At 37.2% G+C, this 25,759-nt stretch overlaps 2 protein-coding genes and 1 pseudogene across 2 annotated transcripts; 1 reads left to right on the plus strand and 2 right to left on the minus strand.

Annotated features, from left to right (window-relative positions):
- The first annotated feature begins 407 nt into the window (after positions 1–407).
- LOC110705701 lies at positions 408–7,806 on the plus strand (annotated as a pseudogene).
- A 145-nt stretch (positions 7,807–7,951) lies between these two features.
- LOC110705264 lies at positions 7,952–21,855 on the minus strand. Its single transcript, XM_021883107.1, is given in 13 exon segments — positions 7,952–9,182; positions 9,185–11,771; positions 12,559–12,995; positions 13,080–13,529; positions 13,599–13,686; positions 13,819–13,901; positions 13,983–14,079; positions 14,139–14,397; positions 15,067–15,646; positions 15,833–16,105; positions 16,811–16,875; positions 19,272–19,937; positions 21,837–21,855. Coding segments are annotated over 13 exon segments (5,721 nt in total). The 3' UTR covers positions 7,952–9,065.
- LOC110705700 lies at positions 12,462–13,234 on the minus strand. The gene is made up of 2 exons (XM_021883612.1): positions 13,080–13,234; positions 12,462–12,995 (listed from the first exon to the last, which is right to left on the minus strand). The coding sequence occupies exons 1-2, from the start codon at positions 13,209–13,211 to the stop codon at positions 12,531–12,533; spliced, it is 597 nt and encodes a 198-aa protein (XP_021739304.1). The 5' UTR covers positions 13,212–13,234; the 3' UTR covers positions 12,462–12,530.
- Positions 21,856–25,759: the final 3,904 nt, after the last annotated feature.

The raw sequence follows: 25,759 nt of genomic DNA on the forward strand, positions 1-25,759 counted from the left end.
GCAAAAAACTACATAAAAATATTATATCTCTCATCTGCCCACCCAAACCCACTACTACTTTTTTATTATATATTTCCTCTCACATTCATTACTTTTCAATAAACTATTAACCCCACTATCTTTCTTTTACAATTTTTTAATACTCCAACTACCCCACTTACCTCTTATTTTATTTAAGTCAATTAAATTGTCTAAAACTATGTGTCGGACAAACTGTAACATTTAAAAAAATACGGAGAAAGTATATTTGATTGTTTATTCCCTTGTCTACAAAAGAAATAATCCGTATGAAGAGAAATGTACTTGTAATATGACTCAATATCGTTGATAGTAAGTAGTTTCTACTTGTAGACTTGTGGTAGATTTAACTATAAATGTTGGTTTTCGTTATTCTTATGGTTGAGTAGTGATGGATGAACCGAATGGATATGGTGGTTGATGCCTTGATGGAAGTGTGTGAAGTAGAAATATATATTTTTTTTAAGAATATACTTTTTTAATCCTTGAAACTTGTTCAATTGTCGAGTTATTCCCGTAGAAATATAAACTAATTTGCCTTGATGCCTTATTTAAAAACTATTCCTCACAGTATCGTCCACATAAGCTCGATTTCAAGACTCAATATTTAGTACGGAGTAGTAAAATAAAATGTACTGTATTTATCCCTCAAAAAAAAATGTACTGTATTTGAAGACAAGTACTCCGTACAAAATAAATACGGTTGGCTGTCAAAAATAAAAATAAAAATAAATAAATAAATAAATACGGAGTAAAAGTATAAAACCCCACTGTCCCTCTTATTTCCTCAAGTTGGTTGATAATTAATAATCCCAAAACCCTGCAAGCTCCAAACTTTGGAGAATTCCTCTGATAATTATTAATCTGCCATAACAATGGAGGTTGAAGGAGATAAAGAGATGAACAATGGGAACAGTGTGATGTGTCAATTGGCAGACCCAGAAGGCAATCCTCTTGGAACTGCCATGTATCTTCCTCAAAAATGCTGGTCCTAAAGAACTTCAACAAATCGTCAATACCCTTCTCAACAATGTAATCTTTTCTCATTAACATACTCTTTTTTGTTTAATTAAGTATTTCCCAATAATTTTACATTTTTGGGTGATTTTTATTGGTTAAATTTTGCTACTGTGATGACATAATTATGCGTTTCCTTGCTTTTTATCAAATTTTGTGTTATGGGTTTTGTGTAACTAGCTGATTCATGAATTTTGGTTAATTTTAATTTCAATTGTTTTCCTCTGTTTATTACGACAAATTAATCAAAATAACTTAAACAGCGGTAACCGGGGCGAGTTGGGATATTGAGGAAGTATGAATTTATGTATGTTTGTTTGAGAGGAGAGGAGAGAGGAGGGAGGGGAAGGTTGACACTATTTTGAAGCTGGAAGTGATTTGTGTGAATTGGAGTTGCATGTGTTCAGGTTTCAATTACAGCTGATCACTGAATTTGAAGGTAATTAGTTGGGAAATTGTTAGTAGTTATGAGTGGTGGATAATTAGCTTCTTTAGTATTAATACATAAGTACTCACATTTCTAGTGATTTCATATTCATTTAAATCAGTATTGCTTTAAATTGGATAATAAGATTACAAGAACGCTTTACCCTTCTAGGTGGATGCTTTTGTGTTCGTATTTAGATACTCAGAAATTTCAGATTCTTAGGTTGGTTGTTGGTCTATGCATGTGGGGTTTAGAGCTTTCTAAGAGAAGTTTAAATCATACAGGCTTGCCAATTCTCTAAAAGCAAAGTTCAAAACTTGCTAAACATCAAATGATGGTTACTTTATTCAATTTTTAATCCTCCCTCTGCTGGGTATAACAATGGATTTTGTAATAAAGGTAATCGAAAAGCTTGAAGTGTGTTCCACATAAGCTGTCTATCAAACATCAGTGGAGACAGTGACCTTATTCTTTTGTTATTTCAGGAAGATAAACTACCATATGCTTTCTATATATCAGATCATGAGCTGCTTGTTGAACTGGGAAACTATTTACAGAAAAATAAAGGTTGGTTTTATCAAATGTACTACTAATGTGTTATCTTGCCATATTAATTGTGTTGTATCTTGACTTCTTCCTAAAGCTATTAATATATCTTCTGTATGCAGTTTCTGTGGAGAAGGTTGTTCAAATAGTTTATCAGCCTCAAGCAATTTTCCGCATCCGTCCTGTTAATCGTTGTTCTGCTAAATAGCTGGTAATTCTTCTAGTTATGTATGAGAAAGCCATTCAGATATTAAATATATTCTAAATCATTGTGAATTCTAGCAAGAAGAATGATAAAGGGGAAAAGAAATTCAAGGCTAAACCTATTTACTAGGGAGAAGCTACCATTTTGTTGTTTGTCTTGTTGTGGTTACATAAATAACTATGTGCTGATAATACTGGCTTACTGCCTCATATTCTAGTGATCTGTTGTCGTTGGTCAAGCTATTGATTATCATTGAAACATAATTTGCTATTCTGATCTTGTGCTGCAGGTCATACTGAATCTGTGCTTTCAGTCGCATTTAGTCCTGATGGCCAACAGTTAGCAAGTGGATCGGGTGACACTACTGTTAGACTGTGGGACATAGCTACTCAAACACCAATGTTCACTTGTACAGGTTTGGTTCTTAGATTATCTGGAGCTTTTGGAAATTCATGTAGTGACCTGAGAGATGGTTTAGAAGCTTCATTCTTACTGTTTCCTTCTGTTTCACTCCCCACATGTCATTGATCTCCTTTTTAATCCAAGGTTTATGATTCACAAGAATAATTTGTGGGGTTATCTCCATGTGCTTTCTGTCCTTCTGTATTTATCACATTTTAATGGCACTTGGATTATTTATATGGGCTACTTGCTGATGGTTCATTCTACGGAGATTTTTACGTAGGATAAATGAGTATAAGATTTTATTATTAAGAGTACTGAAAGAAAAGTTTGTGAATGAAATAGTGACGTGTTGCTTAGCGAATTGGGACCTTCTGTAACTTAATTTGTGAATGAGTTAGTGACATGTTGCTTAGTGAATTGGGACCTTCTGTAACTTAATGGTATTATGTCTTTCAGTTCAATCTACGGAGATGATGTTGTAAGATAAATGAGTAGTAAGGTTTTACAATATAATTATGGGAACTTGGGGAGAAAGGTTTATGAGTGTGCTAATAAGTGCTGCTCAGTGAATTGGGAGCTTCTGTATCGTAATAATGGTTTTGTGTGCTTGCGTGTCTTTCATTTGTTTGATACTCATATTTGATTTTGACTTTGTTTACTAGTTTTTCTTAAGTTCCTTTGGTTCTTTCTTGTTTAGGACACAAAAATTGGGTACTCTGCATAGCATGGTCACCTGATGGTAAATATCTAGTCAGTGGTAGCAAGGCAGGAGAGCTTCAGTGTTGGAATCCTCAAACAGGAAAACCATCAGGAAGCCCACTTACGGTAAATATTTTGTGCAAAAATAAATAAATTAAGATGTATCATAGATTTAAGTTGCTAACTTTGTGCATTTTGTTGAAATACTATGGAGGGGTCCAATGCCACATTGTCAACTCATGGCTAACAAACTCTTCCATATTATACGTTATCATGGTTTCCTTTGGCTATGTTTCTTTCTAGTACAGTTTAAGGATTGAATATTAACATTTGTTAGCCTCTAATCTATAAGTCTGAGGAGAGAAATATCATTTGTCATCATCAGCTAGATTAGTCTATGGTAAAACTTCTCCTGGTTCGTTTTTATCAACTCAGCCAGGCAGTAATTGTATAAAAGATTTTTCCTTACTAGAGATGGCTTATATTGACATTGTTTCGGAGTAATATTTACACAGTATTAAAATTAATTGAATTTCTTAAAAAAAATAGGGAGTAGTTTTGCCAACACCACCTCTAGCTTAAGAAGTAGAAAGTTGCTGGTGGCATGTGAATGTTCTCACTCCTATTGACATGCATATGTGCTAGTTTAGTTCCTTGAAACAATTAGAGCCTTGCTATGTTTTCGTTTGCTTACTATATTTTGGTTTAGATTCATGCTTTATGTCAAGTCTCAAGTTTGTGTACATAGTTACTTTTATGTAAGTAGTTTAGTCATTGTTTGACTGATAGAATACTCTAGTCATGTAATTGCATGTCTTTCCCTGAAGAGATAGGAGCACTAAGGTCTAAAAATACGCAAAGGGCTCAATTTTATTTATGTTAGATTATGAAAGGATCCTTTAACCTGCGACAACCTCTTTTACTCCCAGGGGGGAAACAAAAGTGGAGAAAGCCAATCTGAAGTGTCAGAAATTTAAAATTATGAGCTTTCTTCATAACTCTTCACTGATAAGTCTCTTGAACTTTATGTCAGGGGCACAAAAAATGGATTACTGGTATATCTTGGGAACCAGTACACTTGCAATCTCCATGTCGCCGGTTTGTAAGCTCTAGCAAAGATGGCGATGCACGTGTATGGGATGTAACACTTAGTAAAATTGTACTGTGCCTGAGTGGGCATACCCTAGCTGTAACTTGTGTAAAATGGGGTGGAGATGGTTTCATCTATACTGGGTAAGTACTCAAAAGTGCACGATGTAACTATCTATTGGCTTCCTTTGTAGTTTTGACTAGTCCGTTGATCATTTTACGGAGTAATAATTAGTGATGCTAGCCAGAGCTCTCAATTGTGCTGGTTGCTCATATAATGTGTGTGTTTTTTTTTTTTTTTTAATCTGAAACAGCTCTCAGGATTGTACCATAAAAGTTTGGGAAACAGAACAAGGGAAGTTAATTCGTGAGTTGAAGGTATACTAGACAACTTTATCAAGGATGCTTCAAGTCATAACCTGCAGTGTATTGGATGCAATTCTTTTTTTCTTTTTTGTTTTGTTTTTTTGTTTCTCTTATATTTATTTATTGGCTGTGATTATAATTTACTGTATATCACATTTTTTTTCATGATTTTCTCTTCATTTGTGTTATTCATGACTTCTCTGATTTTTTTTTTTTTTATTTGTTTTTTTTTTTTTTTTTTTTTTTTCTGTTTTTTGTGTGTGCATCAGTTAGCTATGAACTGCATTTTCTGGTACTGCTGTAATGAGGTTATCTCTGGTATTGAGTTTGCACTTTGCAGGTCATTTTAAGGCACTGTGGTGTATCTTCATCAATATGCTATGATGATTGTTTTAGTGTACCATTTTTCTGGCAACCATTGTTTGTATTGCTTCTTTCTGAAGTACTTGTCAAGCTTTGATTTCTTGCTAAAGATTCCATGATTTTGTTTTTTGACATCTTCTCTTAACTTTGATTCTTGAAGAATTTAGTGATGATAATGATAAATATTACTTATTAATGACATTTTTTTTTTTTATTCTTACTACTCATCTCCTGTAATATAACGTTGATCACCAAAGTGGAGCAACTTGAGCTTGTTTATGTTTTGCTACTTGTTTTGATTGTTCCTCCATCTTCTGCTGGATCTTTGAGAATCCAAATTCTTCAGCATTAGTAGATTCCCCACATTGTTCATTAACCCTTAATTGTCACCAGTATTGTTTGATGTGTAGCTATCTTCTCTATACCTAAATTTCTTCATTGCATTGTTTAATGTACTATAACCTTGATGTAGGGCCATGGACATTGGGTTAATTCTCTGGCACTCAGTACCGAGTATGTCCTTCGAACCGGAGCTTTTGATCACACAGGAAAGAAGTGTTCTTCCCCAGAGGAAATGAAGGAGGTAATGTAGATTTCAATCTCTATGCTTGCAGCTCCAGAAGTTAGAGTATATAGTTGTGTCTCATTTATATTGTACATGCAAGTGGTTATTTTGCTAAGAGTGGGCAAGTCTTTTCATAGATACAATTCCATCTTTCTTCTTCGTAAAGTTATGTAATTAGGTCACATTTCACATTTTCGAATGTTCTTATAAATGGAATGTATAGAAACTGGCCTTTGGTTAGAGTTGTCATCTTTGACAGAAAGTAGAATGAATTTGCTTAATTTGGTCATCTAAGGAACTACGATGCTCACAGATGTTGCTTAATTTTATATTATTTGGTTATAATTCAGTTGAGTTGGTTTCTGATTTAACATTCCATGTTTGAACCAAGGTTGCTTTGGCTAGATACAACAAAATGAGAGGTGATGCTCCAGAGAGACTGGTTTCAGGTTCTGATGATTTCACCATGTTTCTATGGGAACCTTCTGTAAGCAAGCACCCTAAAGCTCGAATGACAGGTCATCAACAGGTGAGACTGAGATTTTTTTTTCCCTCTATTTTTTTGGAAAGCTTATGTAGTTTGGCCTCAAATTTAGTGTTCCAGCTCAAACTGGGTTTACTCATATTTGTTTTTCAATGTTGCATCTCCTTTTCCACATTTCTTTATTGGCTATAATATGATAGTCACTTGTTAGCTGGAAAATCTGACCTTGCCTGCCACCTAAGATTTTCATTTGTTGTTTCACTCAGCTTGTGAATCATGTTTACTTTTCTCCTGATGGGCAATGGGTGGCAAGTGCTTCCTTTGATAAATCCGCTAAGTTGTGGAATGGTGTTACGGGGAAATTTGTTGCTGTTTTTCGGGGTCATGTTGGGCCTGTTTATCAAATAAGGTATGAATTTTCCCTATATTCTTCAAATTTTCAAACTATGGTGGACGTTGATCTGATATTTTTTTTTTCCATTGCAGTTGGTCAGCAGATAGCAGACTCCTATTGAGTGGTAGCAAGGACTCTACGCTAAAGGTTAGTACGAGTAAAGATTATCCGACTTCCACTTCAACAAGTTATCTCACCAAATGTAGAGGGGCTCAATCCACCTTTTCTCTTGTAGCCTTGGGTACCTTGATAGATAGTGATACCCCATTTCATTATGAAAGCTTCGTTTAGTATTCGGCAATATCACCTTAAATCGTGTATGATTTTTGACTCTGTAGTAAGTAGTAACCCCTAAACAGGAAGGATGAACACAAAATATGCTGGCATGCTGCCTTCATTTCTTGTGCAAGCAACATACAGGATTAGAAGTTGACTCTCATAGCATAAGTTGACTCTCATAGCATAAGCTAGAACTTTAACATGAAGTGATGATATCATTAAAATTATTTGCACAAAGCCAACTAAATTCTGGCTATATATCACGACATTGTAGGTTTGCCTTGTTTCTTCATATTATGATATCCAAATTGTGTGATGAAGTTAAGGTGTATTTCTGTTTGCTGGATTTAGTCTTCAATCATAATAATGTTCGTGTGGTTTGTGAGATTAGTTGTATTTTATATGATTATATTAGTTTGTTCCTGATTTTCTATCTTCTCAATTAGATATGGGATATCAGAACGCAGAAGCTGAAACAAGACCTCCCAGGCCATGCAGATGAGGTTGGAAATTTTAATTTATGTTTCTTTCCTGGATCATCCCCCCTCCCTCCTCCTTTGCAGACATAAATTTTGATTTATGACAACAAATTGCCCTTGCTCTTTAACATTTACAGGTTTTTGCTGTGGATTGGAGTCCAGATGGTGAAAAGGTGGCATCTGGTGGCAGGGATAGAGTAATGAAATTGTGGATGGGCTAGATCCAGACTTGTTGAGTTTGCTGTGGACTTGAAGGGCTAGAATTCTGATGGCGTTAACCATTGCAGGACAAAATGTTTTTATCATTGCCTAGCAGTCGGCATTTGTTGCGCAGAAAGCAGTTACAAGATCTGCTACCACAAGTATTGCAGGTATTCTCTTCATCTCTATTCTTCTGACATTCTTCATACTAGTTTTGTAATTTCAACTTTTCCCTGTTTCTTCAAGTGGGTCTTATTAAATTTATCCCATTTATATCTTTGTTTGCCTTTGCTAAGTAGAACATGTACAAGGATATTCTTTTCGAATTTGTATTTGCTTATGAGTCATATACTGTCGCAAATATATTTCCAGTGCTTTAATGCTGTAGAGCCTATACTATGTACACTAGTAGAGAGATCGGTACCATTTTTGGATGTAAAGCTATAATTTTTTCCTCCTGTATCTGTCTCATGATTTGAGCATGTTTATTTTCGCACGTATTCTAATCATACCTGCAGAAATGCAATCAATTTGCATGTGTTTCATGACTGGTACGTTGTATTAGATCAGTGAGCTTAACTTTGCAGTTTATTTTACTTGCTGCCTCATTTTAGTATGGTATTTTGCTTCTAATTCAAAAATCTGGAATACTTCCTGTCTTTGTGGTGAAAATTAATGTGGCAACTACTGCAAATAATAGCAAAAAAATTACGGAGTAATTGCTTACAGAGTTACAGCTTTATTTTCTTATTTCTATCTACTAACATTGTTCTGCAGAATAAGCTTCATTTAAATTACAGTAAAAGAAAAAACAAACCAACAAACTGATACATCCACTATATATAGTGGCAAATTACTACAAACCGATAATAATTGTATTAAAGTAAGGCCTAAAACCCTGGCCTAAACACATACAAGTAATATATTAATCTATGATGAGAATTGAGATACTATTGCCAAGACAACTGCTGAAGAAAATACGAATAGGTACAAAATATAGCTGAGAAATCTTTACAAGTGACCAACGATCAGTGCTAAATTTTATTATATTCAAGTGATGTTTGAAACTTGGGGTTTCCAGCCTTCTTTCTCAGCTTCAGAGCAGCATTTTTTCGAGCTATTTCAATATCTGCCTGATACTTGAGATTAACACCTTCACTTTGATATCTGGAAAAATAAAAGAGGAAAAAAATTTCTTTAGTAGTCCTTTATTTGGGCTGAGCATATTGGTATAACCTGACATTAAGATAGGGTCATTTGCATACAGTTTTTGAGCAATATCATGACTTTTCAATATGATTACAAGTATACCTAAATATCACTATGATAAATCAATCTTAGCTTATCTAAAAAAAATATACCTAACGAAAATATTAAATAAAATCAATTAATGGCATGTTGTAGAATAAGCAGTAAAATTAGAATGATTTTTTTTTCTTTTTACCAAATATAATCAGCCATAACACAAAGACAAAAAATTTAAATGACAGCAATTTAACGGTGTTATCATACATTTGAGGCTCACCCATCACATGTTACGTTTTGGTTGCCGTCTGACAGTAACATCTACGTGAATGGTAGGATCTTCTGAATGAACAGCAATATTTTCTCCCTGATTTTTGGGTTTCTGAGAAATGCAATGACTAGTGTAAGTTTAGGCAACAAAAAGGTACAAGGGAGGAGGAGGATTTGAGAGGAAAGGGGACAATATACCTGTGGTAATTCTGCTTCTGTCATTAATGCATAGCGCCAGGACTTGTGACATAGAACTCGTGCATGTTTAATCTTGTGCCAGTCTTCACCGCCTTTTCTACACCGTTCCATTAATTTGGGGCATTCTATGATGTCAACTTTCACTAAAGATCTAATGTCTTTTAGCTTCTCAGGCAGCTCTGACAATGCTAGACAACCCTCAAGTCTAAGGTGTTGAAGTGAACTGAACTTTCTTATCCACTCTGGCAGAACACTCAAATTATTACATGCTGAAATGCATATAAATTTCAGTGTCCCAATGAACCCCAGGCTGACAGGAAGAGTGTGTAGCTTTGTTAGCTCCCTTAGAGTTAAACGACGAAGAGTTGAGAGAGATTTCCATGGCATACTACACTCCTCACATTCACCACAGCTACGTTGGCATCCGCCTGAAAGGTCAAGATCCTTGCAGCTAGAAATTTCAAGCTCTTCAAGAGAAGTGAGTTGTTTCAGAACTTCAGTTAAAGAACTCACCATATCTAATCTTTCAACCACCAGTTTTTTCAGTTTACCAGAGTTTTTTTCAAGGGCTAAGGTCTTTAAATTAGGACAACCCTTTACATGCAATGTCTTGAGACGTGGGAGGTTTTGTGGATGCCCTCTTGGCACAGAATTCATAGCCTGTGAACTAGATGATGATGGAAGTGATGTCGCATTGCAAACATCGAATAATTTTTTGTTGATATTTTGCAGATCAAGTACTTCAACATCAGGAAACAGAGGCATGAATTCCAACTTTGGGCAACTCCATAACTTCAGTTTCTCGAGATAATCAAATGATAGTGATGACACAAGTGTTTCATCCTCGCACCATCTTTCCAAGCAATAAAAACCATGCAGTGTGAGCTCTTCAAGGGTTGGGAAAAATTGAGATTCTGATGTTGATGATTGGTTGTAAGAGTTTTCAAAAAATTGCACATTGTCCATAAATCGAAGAGTGAGGCGCCTGAGGTGTGGGAGCCTACTGAAAGGAGGGAGTGTTTTGCACTGTCCACTGCCATCAATGCTGACAGTGACGAGTTCTGGAAGTGCTGTGGTAAAAGTGTTGGCCTTTGCCCACCTTGGGAAATCAGGCCCTCTATATCCTTCTATATGCAGCATTTTCAGATTAGGAGGGGGCTGGAGGCCATCTAACGTCGTCTGGTGCTTAAATGAATCAGTTTCACTGGTATGTCTCGCAGGTCCCCATTTAATTGCTAGCTCTGTAAGCCTGGTTTTGCTGCTCAAGTTTGATTTTGTGACTTCATTTACATCAGCAGTCCAGTTTTCTGAAAGCTCAATCATCAATCTTCCCTGTAAGCGGTTGAGGCTGCCAAGTGAGTGAAATCCACTGGTAGACTGAAAACGAGGTCTTCCAACCACATAACGAGAAAGAATTCGCAGTGAAGTCAGGTTTTCAAAGCCAGGAGGCATATGAGTCAATTTCTCACACCCATCTATCTCAAGGCGCCTGAGGCAGGCCAACTTTCTTGTATTAATGGGTAATTTTTTGAGATCGTAACAACAATTGAGTTTCAGTGTTTGTAAATTGTACAAATTTGTGATTGAATTGGGCAGCTTCACTAAAGGTTGATTGTGGGAGAGATCAAGATACCTCAAGTGAATAAGGTTGCCATTGGAATCTGGTAGAATCTGAATGCCAAACCCATGCAAATCCAACACCCGAAGGCTCTTGAATTTTGACAATTTCATAACTAGCCTTATTTCAGTCATTGTATCAGCTTCTTCTAGAGCAACAAAGCAAAGAAACGTTTTTAGTTTATGGTTATCCATTAAGTTATCTTGCACCAGTGTCGGGTCGTTTCCATGAATGAGAGATACATGTGTTTTCTCCCATCCTTCAGCTGCCTTTGATGCAAAATCATGCAAAAGGTCATGAATCTTAAAAGTTGCAAGTTTTGTATCTTCATCCGATACTAAAGGCGTGAGAAATGCACGTTGGGCCAGAAAAGAATAGTATTTCTCGCCCAAATCCTCCAGTTGTTGGTCTTCACCTGACATTTCTGGTGCTGCTGTGTCAAGGAACCCTTGAGCCTGCCAAAGACTAACTACATCAAGTGTGCTGAATTCAAAGTCCCTAGGAAACAGGGACAAGTAAGCAAAGCAAGCCTTCAATGGTGATGGGAAATGATTGTAGCTTTGCTTTAGGACGATCTTAAGAAGACTGTGAATATCATCCCCAACATTCTTCTCAAGTGTTGCAAGGATGTTTTTCCATTCGTCTTCATTCTTTGATTGAAGAAAACGGGCAACAACTACAATGGCTAGAGGAAAACCTTTACAAAGGTGAAGGAACTTTTTGAGTGGTTGAATAAGATGTTCTGGGGGTTCTTTCTCGCCAAATGCATTTCTGCTGAATAGTTCCCATGATTCATCCATCATCATACCAGACATCAGAAGTATATAATCAGCTTTTATTTCATATGTAACTCTTTGAGAGCGTGAAGTGACAAGAATTCCAAAGTGAGCCAATTTTGGCAAATATTAACCAAAATGGTTGCGTGGCAAAAGTATTTACCAAACTAAGCTTCCAAGCTAAAACGCTGTCTCGGTCAGCGTTTTATGCCTGGGTTTTTTTTAAAAAAAAATCAACCTAAAAACGCTGTCTGGGACAACGTCTTTGTTGTTGACCTTTTTTTTTAAAATTTTTGTAATTGCCTTTTATTTATAAAAATGTTTTTAAAAAACAAAAATAGTTATACCAAAGACGTTGTCCCAGACAGCGCTTTATGTACAAACTTCCTTGTACCTAAAACGCTGTCTCAGACAGCGTCTTATTTTCAACCTAAAACGCTGTATGGGTCAGCGTTTCTCTGCTGGTGTGCAAAACAGCAGCAGAATCAGCCTTTTGCCACTGATCTGCCACTTTCTTCTGCCCCTACCCACCACCCCCTGCCATGATTCTTGCCACCACAATCCACCAACAACCCCCACCATCGACCACCATCTGCCACCACTTTTGACCTCCAACAACACTTCAACCAGCTCCACCACCAACCCCAACCATTCAACAACCGTCGATAACCACCCACCACAACCAACAACACTAAAACCACCATGAACAACCACATTAACCACCACGGGCCATCCTTTCTTCCCCATTTTCGACTATGGATTCCAAATGTCTGTTGTTTAATGTACATTAGCCCTGAAGGATCTATTTTGACTAACATAAATCCGATTTGGATAAATAAACAAACAAAACTTCAAAACACAAACAGATTCATTCAACCAGCATGTCTTATATTGATAATGCAATCGTTATATACAGCATTCCGGGAAAAAGGACAAAACGTTCACTACTCATCAATTTGGTGTAACCCTTCCCTAGCCTCACTGTCGTCCCTTCGTCTTGGACGACGCCGAGTGTAATGGTGAATGGTGGTGAATGGGTTCCGGCGCGGGGGGGAGTGAGCTGGCTGGACGATGCGTCCTCCTGGGTTCTGAAGGGTGCAGAACTGTGGAAGATGTACTCCTCTGCCTCTGTGTGCGACGTAGGATCACCTCCACTGCTACTCTGGCCAGGGTCGAACCGCGAATGGATGGAGTGACCATTATCACCGTCCCGCTGTTGGATGAGATGACCGTGACCATGTCTGCGTAAGGAAGTCGCGGACATATCTCGCATCCGCTGGACCTGGGCTTTGGTGGGTCCGTCTGTAAGGGCGAGGGACAGTGCATCATACATCGCCACCATATCCGCCGCCTGTAGTAATCATCGATCAGTCAAGTACATGATATTTAAAAAAGTTAAAAAATGAGGATGATAAGTATAGTAAAAGAAACTCACATATCCGCTAATGACGTCATGTGCCGGGTGGTAATGGGTGGACGGTAGCGTGTAGCTGGGGTTGATGAAACGGCGTGTGATAAGCCTGTACCACACCATGTACGAATCGTCATGATCCATAACGCCCTGCATGGGATAACCCTGAACGACATGACCCAACCGTTGTTCCCATAGCTGAAGATACTGCCAATACTCCAGTGCCCAGTTTGTCTCCGTCTTTCCTCGACGGTCAATGTCGTGAAGGCGCACGACAGTGTCACAGTTCTGGGGAATAGGCTGCTGCAGTCCGAACTGTCGCATGACGCGGTCAGGTAGGTGACTCTCCACAACCTCGAAACAGATCAGGGGGGCCCGGGCACGCCACTCTCCCTGATGCTCCAGTAGATGTGCAGGCATGACATCTACCAACTCCGGTACATACGGATCCCATGTGATCTCCAATAACACATCCTAAATAAGTTAGTCCACAATCAGTATACACAGTACCTAAATGATTACAAATGTCTTCAGAGTTTGTACCTGATCCTCAGTGAGTCGATCAAGGGCATCTCGGTAGTATGGGAGACCCCTCGCCGCATGTGCCTGTGTGATTCTGGGGACCATCCACCTGGGGCAACAAATTTGGTAAGTATGTTTACAAAATGAAATCGTATATGGGAAAAAAATGACAATTGTTACAAACCTGCAACCCTAAGCCTCATCAGCTGCAGGGTGAGGCGGAGCGATGTACGGCTCATACTGGTCATCCTGGTCCTGCTGCCCCGGACGATGTACAGCAGGCCTACCTGGTCTTCCTACGTGGATGTGCTCCCAAGCCCATAGCTTCAATAGCAAAACACAAAACTATGTTAAATATGACATTACTCATTGCATAATTCGCTTGTGATAATATACCTAGTATACCTGAAGCACAAACAGAGGTCCTCCAATCTCGAGCGCACCACTCTGTGAGGCTCTGCAAAGTTGGCGATACAACACCGCCAAAGAGGCACTACCCCAGCTGTATCCACGGATATGCTCCCAGTCGTGGTCTAACAACTGTAGGTAAATATACCATACCTGCGACCACTGTCGTGAAACAGAGACCACATAGGGAACGGGACTTGAGAAATGTACTCAATGGCCTTGGGACAGGCCTCACCAATGAAACACATATCAGCTTGAAGTTTTCTTTCTTGCCTTTGGTACGCAGCGGCCTTGAACATGTCTCTCATGTCGTTACTTCGCACGTGAGTCTTCAAGTTAGAGGCTATGTGGCGGACACAAAACCTGTGATACGCTCGGGGCTGGGTGAATCCAACATTAGGATCATTCATTGCTGCAATGATCCCAGGATGCCGATCAGAAATAACACAAAGGCCATCCCGTTGCGTGACACGATCTCGAATACAACCTAGGAACCAAGACTAGCTGGAAGTGTTTTCCCCTTCAACCACCGCAAATGCAATAGGAAATACTTGGAAGCTTGCATCAACACTCGTAGCAACCAACAGTGTTCCTTTATACTTCCCGTACAAGTGCGTCTCATCGATACAGATGACAGGCATACAGTGTTTAAAGCCATCAATACAAGGACCGAAGGCCCAAAACACTCGTTCAAACACTTCCATGTTGCTGTAGTATACACCATCCACTAAAGCTTTGTGTTTCCATACGACACATGTTCCCGGGTTCGACCGTAGGAGTGCTTGCATGAAGTGGGGAAGTCTTCCATATGAACTCTCCCAATCCCCAAATATCTCAGCTATAGCTTTCTCCTTGGCATACCACGCTCATCGATACGGGACATCGAAATGAAATTGCTTCGAGATCAGTTCCTGTATGAATTCCACTTTCAACGAAGGATCTTTCCGCACAAAGGACTTCACATACTCGGCTATTACGGACGAATCCAAGTGTGGGTGATCATTAGATAGTACTTCAGTGATACATGTCTCCCGATGCGGGCCTTTGTACGTGACTATGGTAAAACCACGTGAGTGCTCACTCGATTTGGTACCCCGTAGCATCCAACCACATTTCTTCTTGCATCGCAGATGTAGGACACCATCATTCGAGGTCACTGTGGTGTAGAATTGATTCCTCTGAATAGAATACATCTTCACCATTTCTTGAAGCAGTTTCTTGCTCTCAAAATACATTCCCTTCTCAAATTCTCCCCCGGGAACAAAAGAGGTGTGGCTACCCGATTCGGCCCAATACTGATCAACTTCATATTTCTCGGGTACCTCACTGAACCAAGGTATGGGAGTTCTAACCAACGGCTGACCATCTTCCACCTGTGTAGGTTCATCATCCCCCTCTCCGTTCTCGTCCTCATCATCCATTTCCGCATACACATCATACACCGACAATTCATTATTCACAACATCATCAAAATGATTTGGCTCTTCTCGAAACGGTGAACCATCATCACCTTGCATAGGAGAGTAGCTATGCAATTGCATCGGCGAAGATGCCACGGTGTTCGATGACGACGGAGCAGGCTGGCCGAACACTGTCACGCGTCCCCCCGCATGTACTGGTGAAGCTATATGAGAACTAAAAGGCAAGTGAAATTGGTCGTCCTGCATCATTCGAGTGAAAGAACCCATCCTATATGCATTCGATGGAATGTGGTTTGCGGGCTCTTGGAAGGACGTGGTGTTGTAATCAGAGACATATGTTGCTTGTTGTTCTGCCCGAGTACTTTATTGGGTACATATAGGCACTGTTTCTACATATATCTCATTGGGAAAACCCTTCATTCCTACCATGCTCCTCAAACCTTTCAAATGTTTGTTCGTAGAGACAGGTAACACTTGCACCCCATGACCAGTATCACACCTCATTTTAAGGTTCAGTTCAACAGTCATAGGGTTTGAACCAATACAACTGTGAACCTCATTCATCAGATCATTCACAATCATGTTCGGTTCAAGTGTTATAAGGTCCATATTCCCTCCACTGTACTCCACATTTGATCCATTACACAAAATTTCACCTCCCCATCGACATAACAACGCTACATTTTGTCCAGCCATATTCTACATAACAACCAAAACACATTTTACGTAAAGCCGTTAAATCATCCCTAAATCACCACAATCAAACAAAAAAAATTTACATACTCTACAAATTAACTACTAAGAACCCCTAAATCACCATTATTACACAACAATGTAGGTAATTACAATTGTTCAAAACCTAATAATTATCAACCATTGTCAACAATTTTCAACAAAACCAACAACAACAATTCAACATTATCCAAACTATTATCAACACTAACAATATCAACACTACCATTATCAACACTAACAATTCAACAATTACCAACACTAATAATTCAACAATACCAACACTAACAATTCAACATTTTTAACACTAACAACTCAACCTCATCAACATTTTAACCCAATTCCAAAAAAATTAGAAATCACCAACATAAACCCTAGAATTTAAAACACAAAGAAAGTTGAATGAATACCTATTTCAGGGTGAGGGGAGTGTATAGTGGGCTACACGGAGGGCGACGGTGGAGGTGACGGCGGGCGACGGTGGAGGTGGCGGCGCCGGCGGCGGTCTACACGGAGGAGCACGAGTATGAGAGAGAGGGGGATTAAGTTACAGTTTGGGAAAGAAGGGGTTTGAGAATGAAGGAGGAGGAAATGAAATGAAATACGCTGTTGGAGGGAAAAAAAAAACGACAAAACGCTGTCTTAGACAGCGTTTCATTAATAACCTTAAACGCTGTCTGAGACAGCGTTTATAGTTCCAGAGTTAAACGCTGTCTGGGACAGCGTCTTTGGTATAACTGTTTTTGTTTTTTAAAAACATTTTTATAAATAAAAGGCAATTACAAAAAAATTTTTAAAAAAAGGTCAACAACAAAGACGCTGTCCCAGACAGCGTTTTTAGGTTGATTTTTTAAAAAAAAAAACCCAGGCATAAAACTCTGACCGAGACAGCGTTTTAGCCTGGAAGCTTAGTTTGGTAAATATTTTTGCCACGCAACCATTTTGGTTAATATTTGCCAAAATTGGCTCACTTTGGAAAAACAACCAACTTTTTGAGTGGTTGAATAAGATGTTCTGGGGGTTCTTTCTCGCCAAATGCATTTCTGCTGAATAGTTCCCATGATTCATCCATCATCATACCAGACATCAGAAGTATATAATCAGCTTTTATTTCATATGTAACTCTTTGAGAGCGTGAAGTGACAAGAATTCTACTACCTCTGGCCCCAACGGTCAATGTTGTTGTTACAGACAACCATTATTAATATTATAATATATCATTGGAAAGATAATTTCAAGATTTATCCAACCATATAAGATTTGGATAAAGATTATGAGGCGTAAAAATAATATCTGAATAAATTTCATTTGGTACAAAACAAGGATTCTCAAAAGGAGTAGTTTTATTCAATTTCAAACTCTTTGAAACATAATTATCAATCCTAACTCCATTAGGATTTAAGATAACCTTCAACAGTATTCTAGAAAACCATAATCAATTCTAATAGCTTTAGGAATGATAATTAATAATAGGCCCTCCTCTAGATCATTGGGCCGCATATAAGAACCAAACCGGGCCCAGTTTAGTATTTTGGCCATAACTTCCTCATTATTCATCGGAATTAGGCTTATAATATATCGTTGGAAAGCTCTTTTCAAGACCCATCCAACTACACCATTATTGGACTCATATCATGGACCAAAATAAACTGGAATGTACGTTTTTTCATAAATAGAGTAAGAAAAGAAATATTTTCAAAAACAGAAAGAAGAGATATTTTAATAAAAACATCCTCATCACTAGACTTTTCACACTTTCACTATGTTCGATAATCAAATGACATGAAAGGTATTCATCACTTGGTTTGGTTTTGCCATATTTCTTTTGGTAACAATTTCTTCTCTTTTAATTTCAGTTATTTTATTTACTTCTTTGATTATGTCTTGCTTTATTTATTTGATTAGTTTAGTTATGATGATGCTTGAGTAGTTTTATTTCTAGGGTTCATGGGGATCTAATAAATATTATGAAGGGGTAAATTTGTGATTGTTGATTATCAATGCTTGGTTAATTTCCTATTGATTGATTTAATGCTATGCAATTAGGTTTGGCCAGATTTAATTGTATGAGTTTAGAAATATTAATTCGAGATTCGACAGATGAGAATTGATGTTTAGGCTTAGTTTCAATAGGCGGACTAATTTATAAATGGTTAAGTACTAGTCGAGATTCGACAGATGAGATTTAATACCGGTAAATTAACTCTGTGATTATAATACGTAGCGAAAGCCCTTTATAATTTGATTAATCAATGCTTGATGATTGCTTATTATGATTTTCCCTGGATTATTGTTTATTAGTGAACCTATGCCCTAGGTCTTTTAATATTTAATTTCTCCCTATTTTATTTCCTCCGATCTTATTCTTCGTAATACAGACTTTATTTACATTAATATTGGTTACCTCGATAATTTAGATTATAATAATTAATTAGGAGTATAAAGACTTATTTCCCTGTGGATTCGACCCTACTTCCCTATCTACTTTAGTTAGAAGACTTAGGTAATTATTTTTTATTAGGGGATGCGACTTTACCCTTTCAACTACGTATTAGAAGCTCTAAGAAAGTAATTAGAAATCATGAATAATAAAAATAATATTTGACATGAAAGATATAGAGTAGTATTTTATGTTGTCTAATTACTGATTAAAAAAATATTTGCGTAAGGAAGGTGAATTAAGTTAATAGTTTGTATCTATTCAAAAAAAAAAAAAAGTTACTCCCTCCGTCCCCGAATAATAGTTACTATTTCCATTTTTGGACACCCAAAATGTTAGTCACATTTCACAATTTTAGGTCCCATACAATAACACAAAATGACCTATATACCCTCATTTTTTTGGATGTATTATCTGTGCTTCCCAAAATACCCTCATATTTGCCTTTGTACTTGTGCCTTAATTGAATGAGTTGTCTCCCTTTTTAATGACAATCAGTTTCTCTCTCTTTTTTATTTTGCAAATGATTGGATTTTAATTCTCATGTACTTTATTTATTTCTCCTTAATTCCCGTGATTTTCACCCAAAAGTGACTATCATTCGGGGACGGAGTGAGTAATAGTTTGTATTTATTTCAAAAAAAAAAATAATAGTTTGTATTAAAAAAAAGAATTTTTTTATGGGTTAAATACATAGTTTTATTGTCCTGACATCAAAGTTATCACCAACACAAACCCACAATCTTAGGTCAAAATGATCTGCGACCATTTCATCATTGTACACCAACTGAGCTAAGACAGTCTTGCCTAATCCTCCCTTCCCAACAATGAAATGAGTAGCTATTTCACCCTCTACATCACTGGTATTGACTAACTGTTGTACTATTAACTCTTTGTGATCGAATCTCGTTACAATGATGTCATTTTGGGTTTGCATATAACCACGAGTTTCCACAACATCTGTCCCAAGATTTGATACTGATTGGTTACCAAAACCAAATTCCAAAAAGCCGGCATCAGCTGCTAGCTGATCTAGTTCCTTGCAAACCCTCTCTATTTCACGGCCCATTCTCTTACCAATTAAACTTGTTTTAACATACAAAGAGGCAAATGAGCGTACCTTTGACCTGGCAGCATGAGTAGCAGCTTCATCTACCAAGTCTTCCGCTTCATGCACCGCATCGCTCACCTTCTTTACCCAACTCAACGTACTTTCAGCTTCATCATCAACCAAGACACCAGCTTCAAGTATCTGAGAGATCTTGGTCACTGGACCCTTCAGCTTTCGAACTTGATGTGAAGCAAGAGCTTCAGAATATACTTTTTTCAGGATTGATTTGGATTTTTTACGAAAGTAAGCTTAATTGGCAAATAATTTACCAATCTAGACGCGTGGCCAAACTATTTACGAAACTGAGCTTCGGATATAAAACGCTGCCTCGGTCAGCGTTTTACCTTTGGTTATTATTTTTTTTTTATAAAATTTCGTATTATGTGAAATACAAATTTTTAAAAAAAAATTGGAAATACAGTAAAACGCTGACTCAGTCAGCGTTTTTTTTTATCCATAACAGAGAAAAATGCTGACTGAGTCAACGTTTTATCTGCTGGCTGAAGGCAGCAACAGCAGGCCCCCAACAGCAGCCAGTGCAGCCCCCTTCCACATCCACCACCCTCTCCACATCCACCAACACCACCACCCTCCTCCTCCACATCCTCCACCACCCTCCTCCTCCACATCCTCCACCACCACCACCACCCTCCTCCTCCACATGCACCACCACCACCACCACCCTCCTCCACCTCCACCACCCTCCTCCTCCACATCCACCACCACCACCACCCTCCTCCTCCACCTCCACCACCCTCCTCCTCCACATCCACCACCACCACCACCCTCCTCCTCCACATCCACCACCCTCCTCCTCCAAATCCACCACCACCATCACCCTCCTCCTCCACATCCACCACCACCACCACCACCCTCCTCCTCCATATCCACCACCCTCCTCCTCCAAATCCACCACATCCACCACCCTCCTCCTCCACATCCACCACCACCACCACCCTCCTCCTCCACATCCACCACCACCATCACCCTCCTCCTCCCCCACCACCACCACCCTCCTCCTCCACATCCACCACCACCATCACCCTCCTCCTCCACATCCTCCAACACCTCCAACACCCTCCTCCTCCACATCCACCACCTCCACCACCCATCCTCCTCCACATCCACCACCTCCACATCCACAATTTATTTTGAACGAAATGAGTCAAACGTGGACAAATAAGGAATTTGAAATTCAAACAAGACATAAATTCATTCAAATAATTATTCAAATAATAATGTAATGTAAGTGTTATGTACAACAAACTAGAGAAGGTCATTACAGCAAATAAATCAGATAATTCTATCCTATTCTGACTCATCAATTTAGTGTAACGGCTCTCTATCCTGTATGTCCACTCTCGGCCTTTGACGACGGTTGTAGTGACGGACCGTCGTAAATGGGTTCGGGCGTACTGGCGGAGTCAGCTGGCTGGAAGATGGGTCATCAGGATGACGTAGGGGCGCGGAACTGCGAATGTCGTACTCCTCTGCGCCCGTGAATAAACAACAACATTATCAAATTAAAACAATGTAGTATATAATTATCAAACTAACCTAGGTTTTTAAATTTTAAAAACAAATAAGTGAGAAGTACTAACAATGTGATTACAAAGAAGAGGAGAGGCGCGGCGGCAGCAGGCAATAGGCGGCGGCGACGGCGGCAGGCAGCAGGCGGCGGCGGCGACGACAGAGCTTTGAGGAAGATAGGCTATTGCGTGAGGAAGAGTGAGTTTGAGTTTTTAGTTTGAGGAAGAGTGAGTGCGCGAAAAATATACCAGGCAAAACCGCTGACTGAGGCAGCGGTTTTCTAGTATTAATGAAACGCTGCCTCAGTCAGCGTTTTAAGGGAGACAAAAACGCTGACTGAGGCAGCGTTTTTATGTATTTCCATATTTTTTTTAAAAAAAAATTGTATTTCACTAAATAAGAAATTTAAAAAAAAATAATAACAGAGGTAAAACGCTGACCGAGGCAGCGTTTTACCTCAGAAGCTCAATTCCGTAAATAGTTTGGCCACGCGTCTATATTTGTAAATAGTTTGCTAATAGGGCTCAGTTTCGTAAAAAATCCTTACAGTAAATTAATGCTTTTTTTTTATCTTTTCTTTTTCCATGTCACTCTACTCTTGTTTTTTTATTCTTTACTTTTTGAAGCAACCACCATTGTTTATTCTTACTTTTTCAAGTGTGTCATCACTTTAATTATGCTGATTTATTTTGTTTCTTTTTTAAGATAGTACGTTAAGTATCTGATGCAGTGATGCTAATGTGAGGGCTCTGTTCTCTTCGGCTTATTTTCAGTTCAGCTCCAATAAATTTAGTTCAGTTCAGTTTTTATCTTAATTTCCTGCTCTCATAAAATATTCAATTCAGTCAATCAGAACACCCCTGATAATCCGCATGTGATGGCGTTTACTTTGTATTTTGTTAAAGAGTATTTCTTCCTTTCCCTTAATAATGCTCCCAAAAATTGTAATTCCATAAATATAGCCATACTTTTAAAATTTCTCATTATATTGTCCACATCATCATCTAAGTATTAATTCATATTTTTTTTATCCGGTTCAACCAAATACCGCCATTTGAGTTAACGATTTCCAAATGGGGAAAATCGCTAACTGGAGTTGCGGTTTTCCACTGTATGTAAAATTAAAAAAAAATACTCGTAAAAAAGAAAATGGAAATAAACTATCAAATCTACAATATTCAATCTTTACTAAAAAAAAATCATTTTGGTAACACTGTGGTTTTAAATTTTCTCAATGGTGAATTTTTTATATTAAGCTAGCTATAAAATTAATGATTAATTTGTTATAATTTTTACTTATTGATAATTAAAGAAATTACCAGTCTAAATATTACCTATTGACATAAAAGGAAACATTTCATTAATTTAAACACGAAGGAAGTATGTTTTCAAAAAAAAAAAAAAAACGAAGGAAGTATAAGGAGAACACTAGTAGGGAGTATAATATTTTTAAAAGTTCCCAAAAATAAGAAATTGAGCTAGTAATAAAATACGGCTGCAAAAGAAAAGTGGAGCAACTAATAAAGCACAGAGGGAAATTATTAACTACTCCCTCCGTTTCACTTTGTTAGTTCTATTTGGAATCAATCACTTAAAATAAAAAAAGAGCGAGGAATCCTAATGTAGGCGTTATTTCGAAGCGTGGCTACCTAAGCATGTTGTGAATATGCTTCACACTCTTAGGAAGTGGGAATTGACATGCGATTAGGGCCAAAGCAAAGTAGGGATCCGCCAACAAGTTTTTAAAGAACTTGTAAACCGTTCACGGATCATTAAAAGGCAACCATGAATAAGGGACAATGATGGGCAACAACGATTGACCCGTGAAGGTTACACCGTACCCTATTCATAATCCATGAGATTACTAGCTCCATATGGTTCGAGACCACAAAAAGAGAATCGGAGATGATGGTACAAAGTGAGTTATAGAGTCACATTCGCCCGTATTGACATCCACTCAATTCTTATAATGAAAAGTATTTATGCGATCTCAAAGGCACACAATACAAAGATTCAATTTGCTCCAAACTAAATTGGTTGAATGTTAATGCAACATATAATTCTAATTTTCGTGACCAGTTAAAATTAACAACAAGACTAAAAAAGATCTTAAACCGGTCGTCCAAATTATCTTATTAGACGTTATATTCAATTACATATTCCCTTTATCATGCAATATGGTGGCTAATACAATAATAATAGAATCAACATTAACATTGGAAATAATTTAACCATAATAGCGATCAATATATGACAAATACAATAAAAAAAAAATCGTTAGAAATATAATAGGAACAAAAGGAACATGATTCCTTACTTTGACTGTGTTTGCTTATAACTATAAAACAATAAACACGTTAGTAACTTCAAGGAAAATCAATAATAAAATGGAAATTGATTCAAATTAAAGTAAAGTTGATTTGGGCCCAAATCCTCAAAGAGTTCTACCTTTCATGCCTTGGTTTAAGTATAGAACTTTAGGTAAAGTACGAACTCTAGGGAGTGCTTAGGGGATGAATTGTGAGAATAGGGAAGGCAAGTATTAAGGCTAGAGCATAAGAGAGAAAGAGAGTATTATTTCGAGCCCCGAAACTGTGAAATCAGCCTCGTATTTATAGAGAAAATGGGAGGGATAAGGTACGAAACCCCCCAGAAACGAGGCGTCGCAGAGAAATAAATTGTCGTGGTACGGATATCTGCTGTGGCACGACAATTAATTCTAAAGGTCAAGTCGTGTTAAAAGATAAAACCAGGTCAAAAGAATTGTCGTGTCACGGTAGGAATTGCTGTTGTACGTCGTGTCGCGGCAGAAATTGTCGTAGCGCAACGTTTATGTTTTCTGGAAACTTCCTTAAAATTCGTTTTTATCTTGTTTAATTTTAAACAAAATACATGATAATTACGCGACATTTTAGTTGTTCCGGACTCATTTTCAGGTTTAGGGTTTTATTATGTATTAATCGAGCTCAATTAATTAATGAAACGAAATGGATTAAAATGGTTTGGGTTGAAATGATGATTGGACAATATTTGGATAAATACTTGGACTAAAAATGTAGACTGATTTGTATGTTGTGTTGGACTGAATATGGATTTTAAGCACTCCGGAGATTAAATACTCGACCCGGCCAATAATGGCGGTGAAAAATTGTTCATTATCGGGTTTGGTTTTGGGGAGACATTTTTAGCTGTCTATACCTAAAAATTTGGAATTTGATTGCAGCTTTGTAATTAATGTTGTCTTTTCACGCTTTCTTTATTTATGGAAATTTGGTGTAATTAAATCGCTTGTAATAAATCTTGATTGGAAGAATTTGTCTTGTCAGCAATCCACTAGCTTAGCGCATATATTAACCAAATAGAATATATTAACCAAATAGAATTATTTGACTCTTTAAACACCCAATTAGATTAATTATTCATAGGTTATGAAAATTATTCACCCTATTATATTGTTAGGAATATATTCCATATAGGTATATCATTTTGAAATGCCTAAAAAAACCAAGTGAAATGGAGGGAGTGTAATTTTAGGAAGAGATTTTTTTTTTGTTTTGGGTAACAATAGTACTAATAAATAAGTTTAGTATCAGATGCTAATGTCATAGTGTTACTTTGGTATTTTTTGTTTATTAAAGTGCTATAGTTTGATGGTCAAAAGAAAAAAAAAATTTGAAAAGTTAACCACAAGTTAGTCGGTAAAAAGATTAAAAAAAGAAAAAAAAAGTTTTTGGTATATAGTAGTTGTTGCTTGTAACCCCTTGTATTTCAAAATGATCGATACACTTTCTTACGTAAATAAATTAGATTAGATTCCGTGCAATGCACAGATTTAACAAAATTTTATTATGAATTATTTCAATATTTGAATAGTTATACAATAATTTACACAAAAGAGAGATTTATAGTTTCTTTTAATATAAACACAATTATTTAGTTTTATAACGGTTCTTAATTTAACAAAGATATCTAGGTTAGTAGTTAGTACCATGCAATACTCTCTTAATTACATCCCTTAGTTAGCTCTACAATAATTTACAAAAAATAAATAAATTATAGAGAATTATAACATTTATAATACGCATAAACTAACAGTTTTTTTTTTTACCAAAGTTATACCTTAGAACAATGACATCTAGGTTAGTTACAGATGCAACACTTTCCCCTTACCAATTTAATTAGTTGACAAACTTTAGTCTGACACATGGTTTGAGCAATAATAATGAATTGTCTAATATAAAAGGTGCAAAAGCTATGAAATTTAAAACATAGAATATATATGTTAACTAAATTTTGAAAAAAAAAATCTTCATTGGTATAGTAGAAAATTGTTTACCCTCACCTTTTCAACATCATTAACCCACCACATTCTTATTACACTAGTATAGCACCCGTGCGATGCACAGCTTACAAATCTTGATACTCATATTCATTTTACAAAAATTTTAAAATAAAAATGATTTAATGAGTAATAATGAATTTACTTATAAATATGTCTTAATCATATATTTTAAACCCTCAAAATAAATATATACTGTAA

Source organism: Chenopodium quinoa, unplaced genomic scaffold (assembly GCF_001683475.1).
Source record: "Chenopodium quinoa cultivar QQ74 unplaced genomic scaffold, ASM168347v1, whole genome shotgun sequence".
NCBI lineage: Eukaryota > Viridiplantae > Streptophyta > Magnoliopsida > Caryophyllales > Amaranthaceae > Chenopodium > Chenopodium quinoa.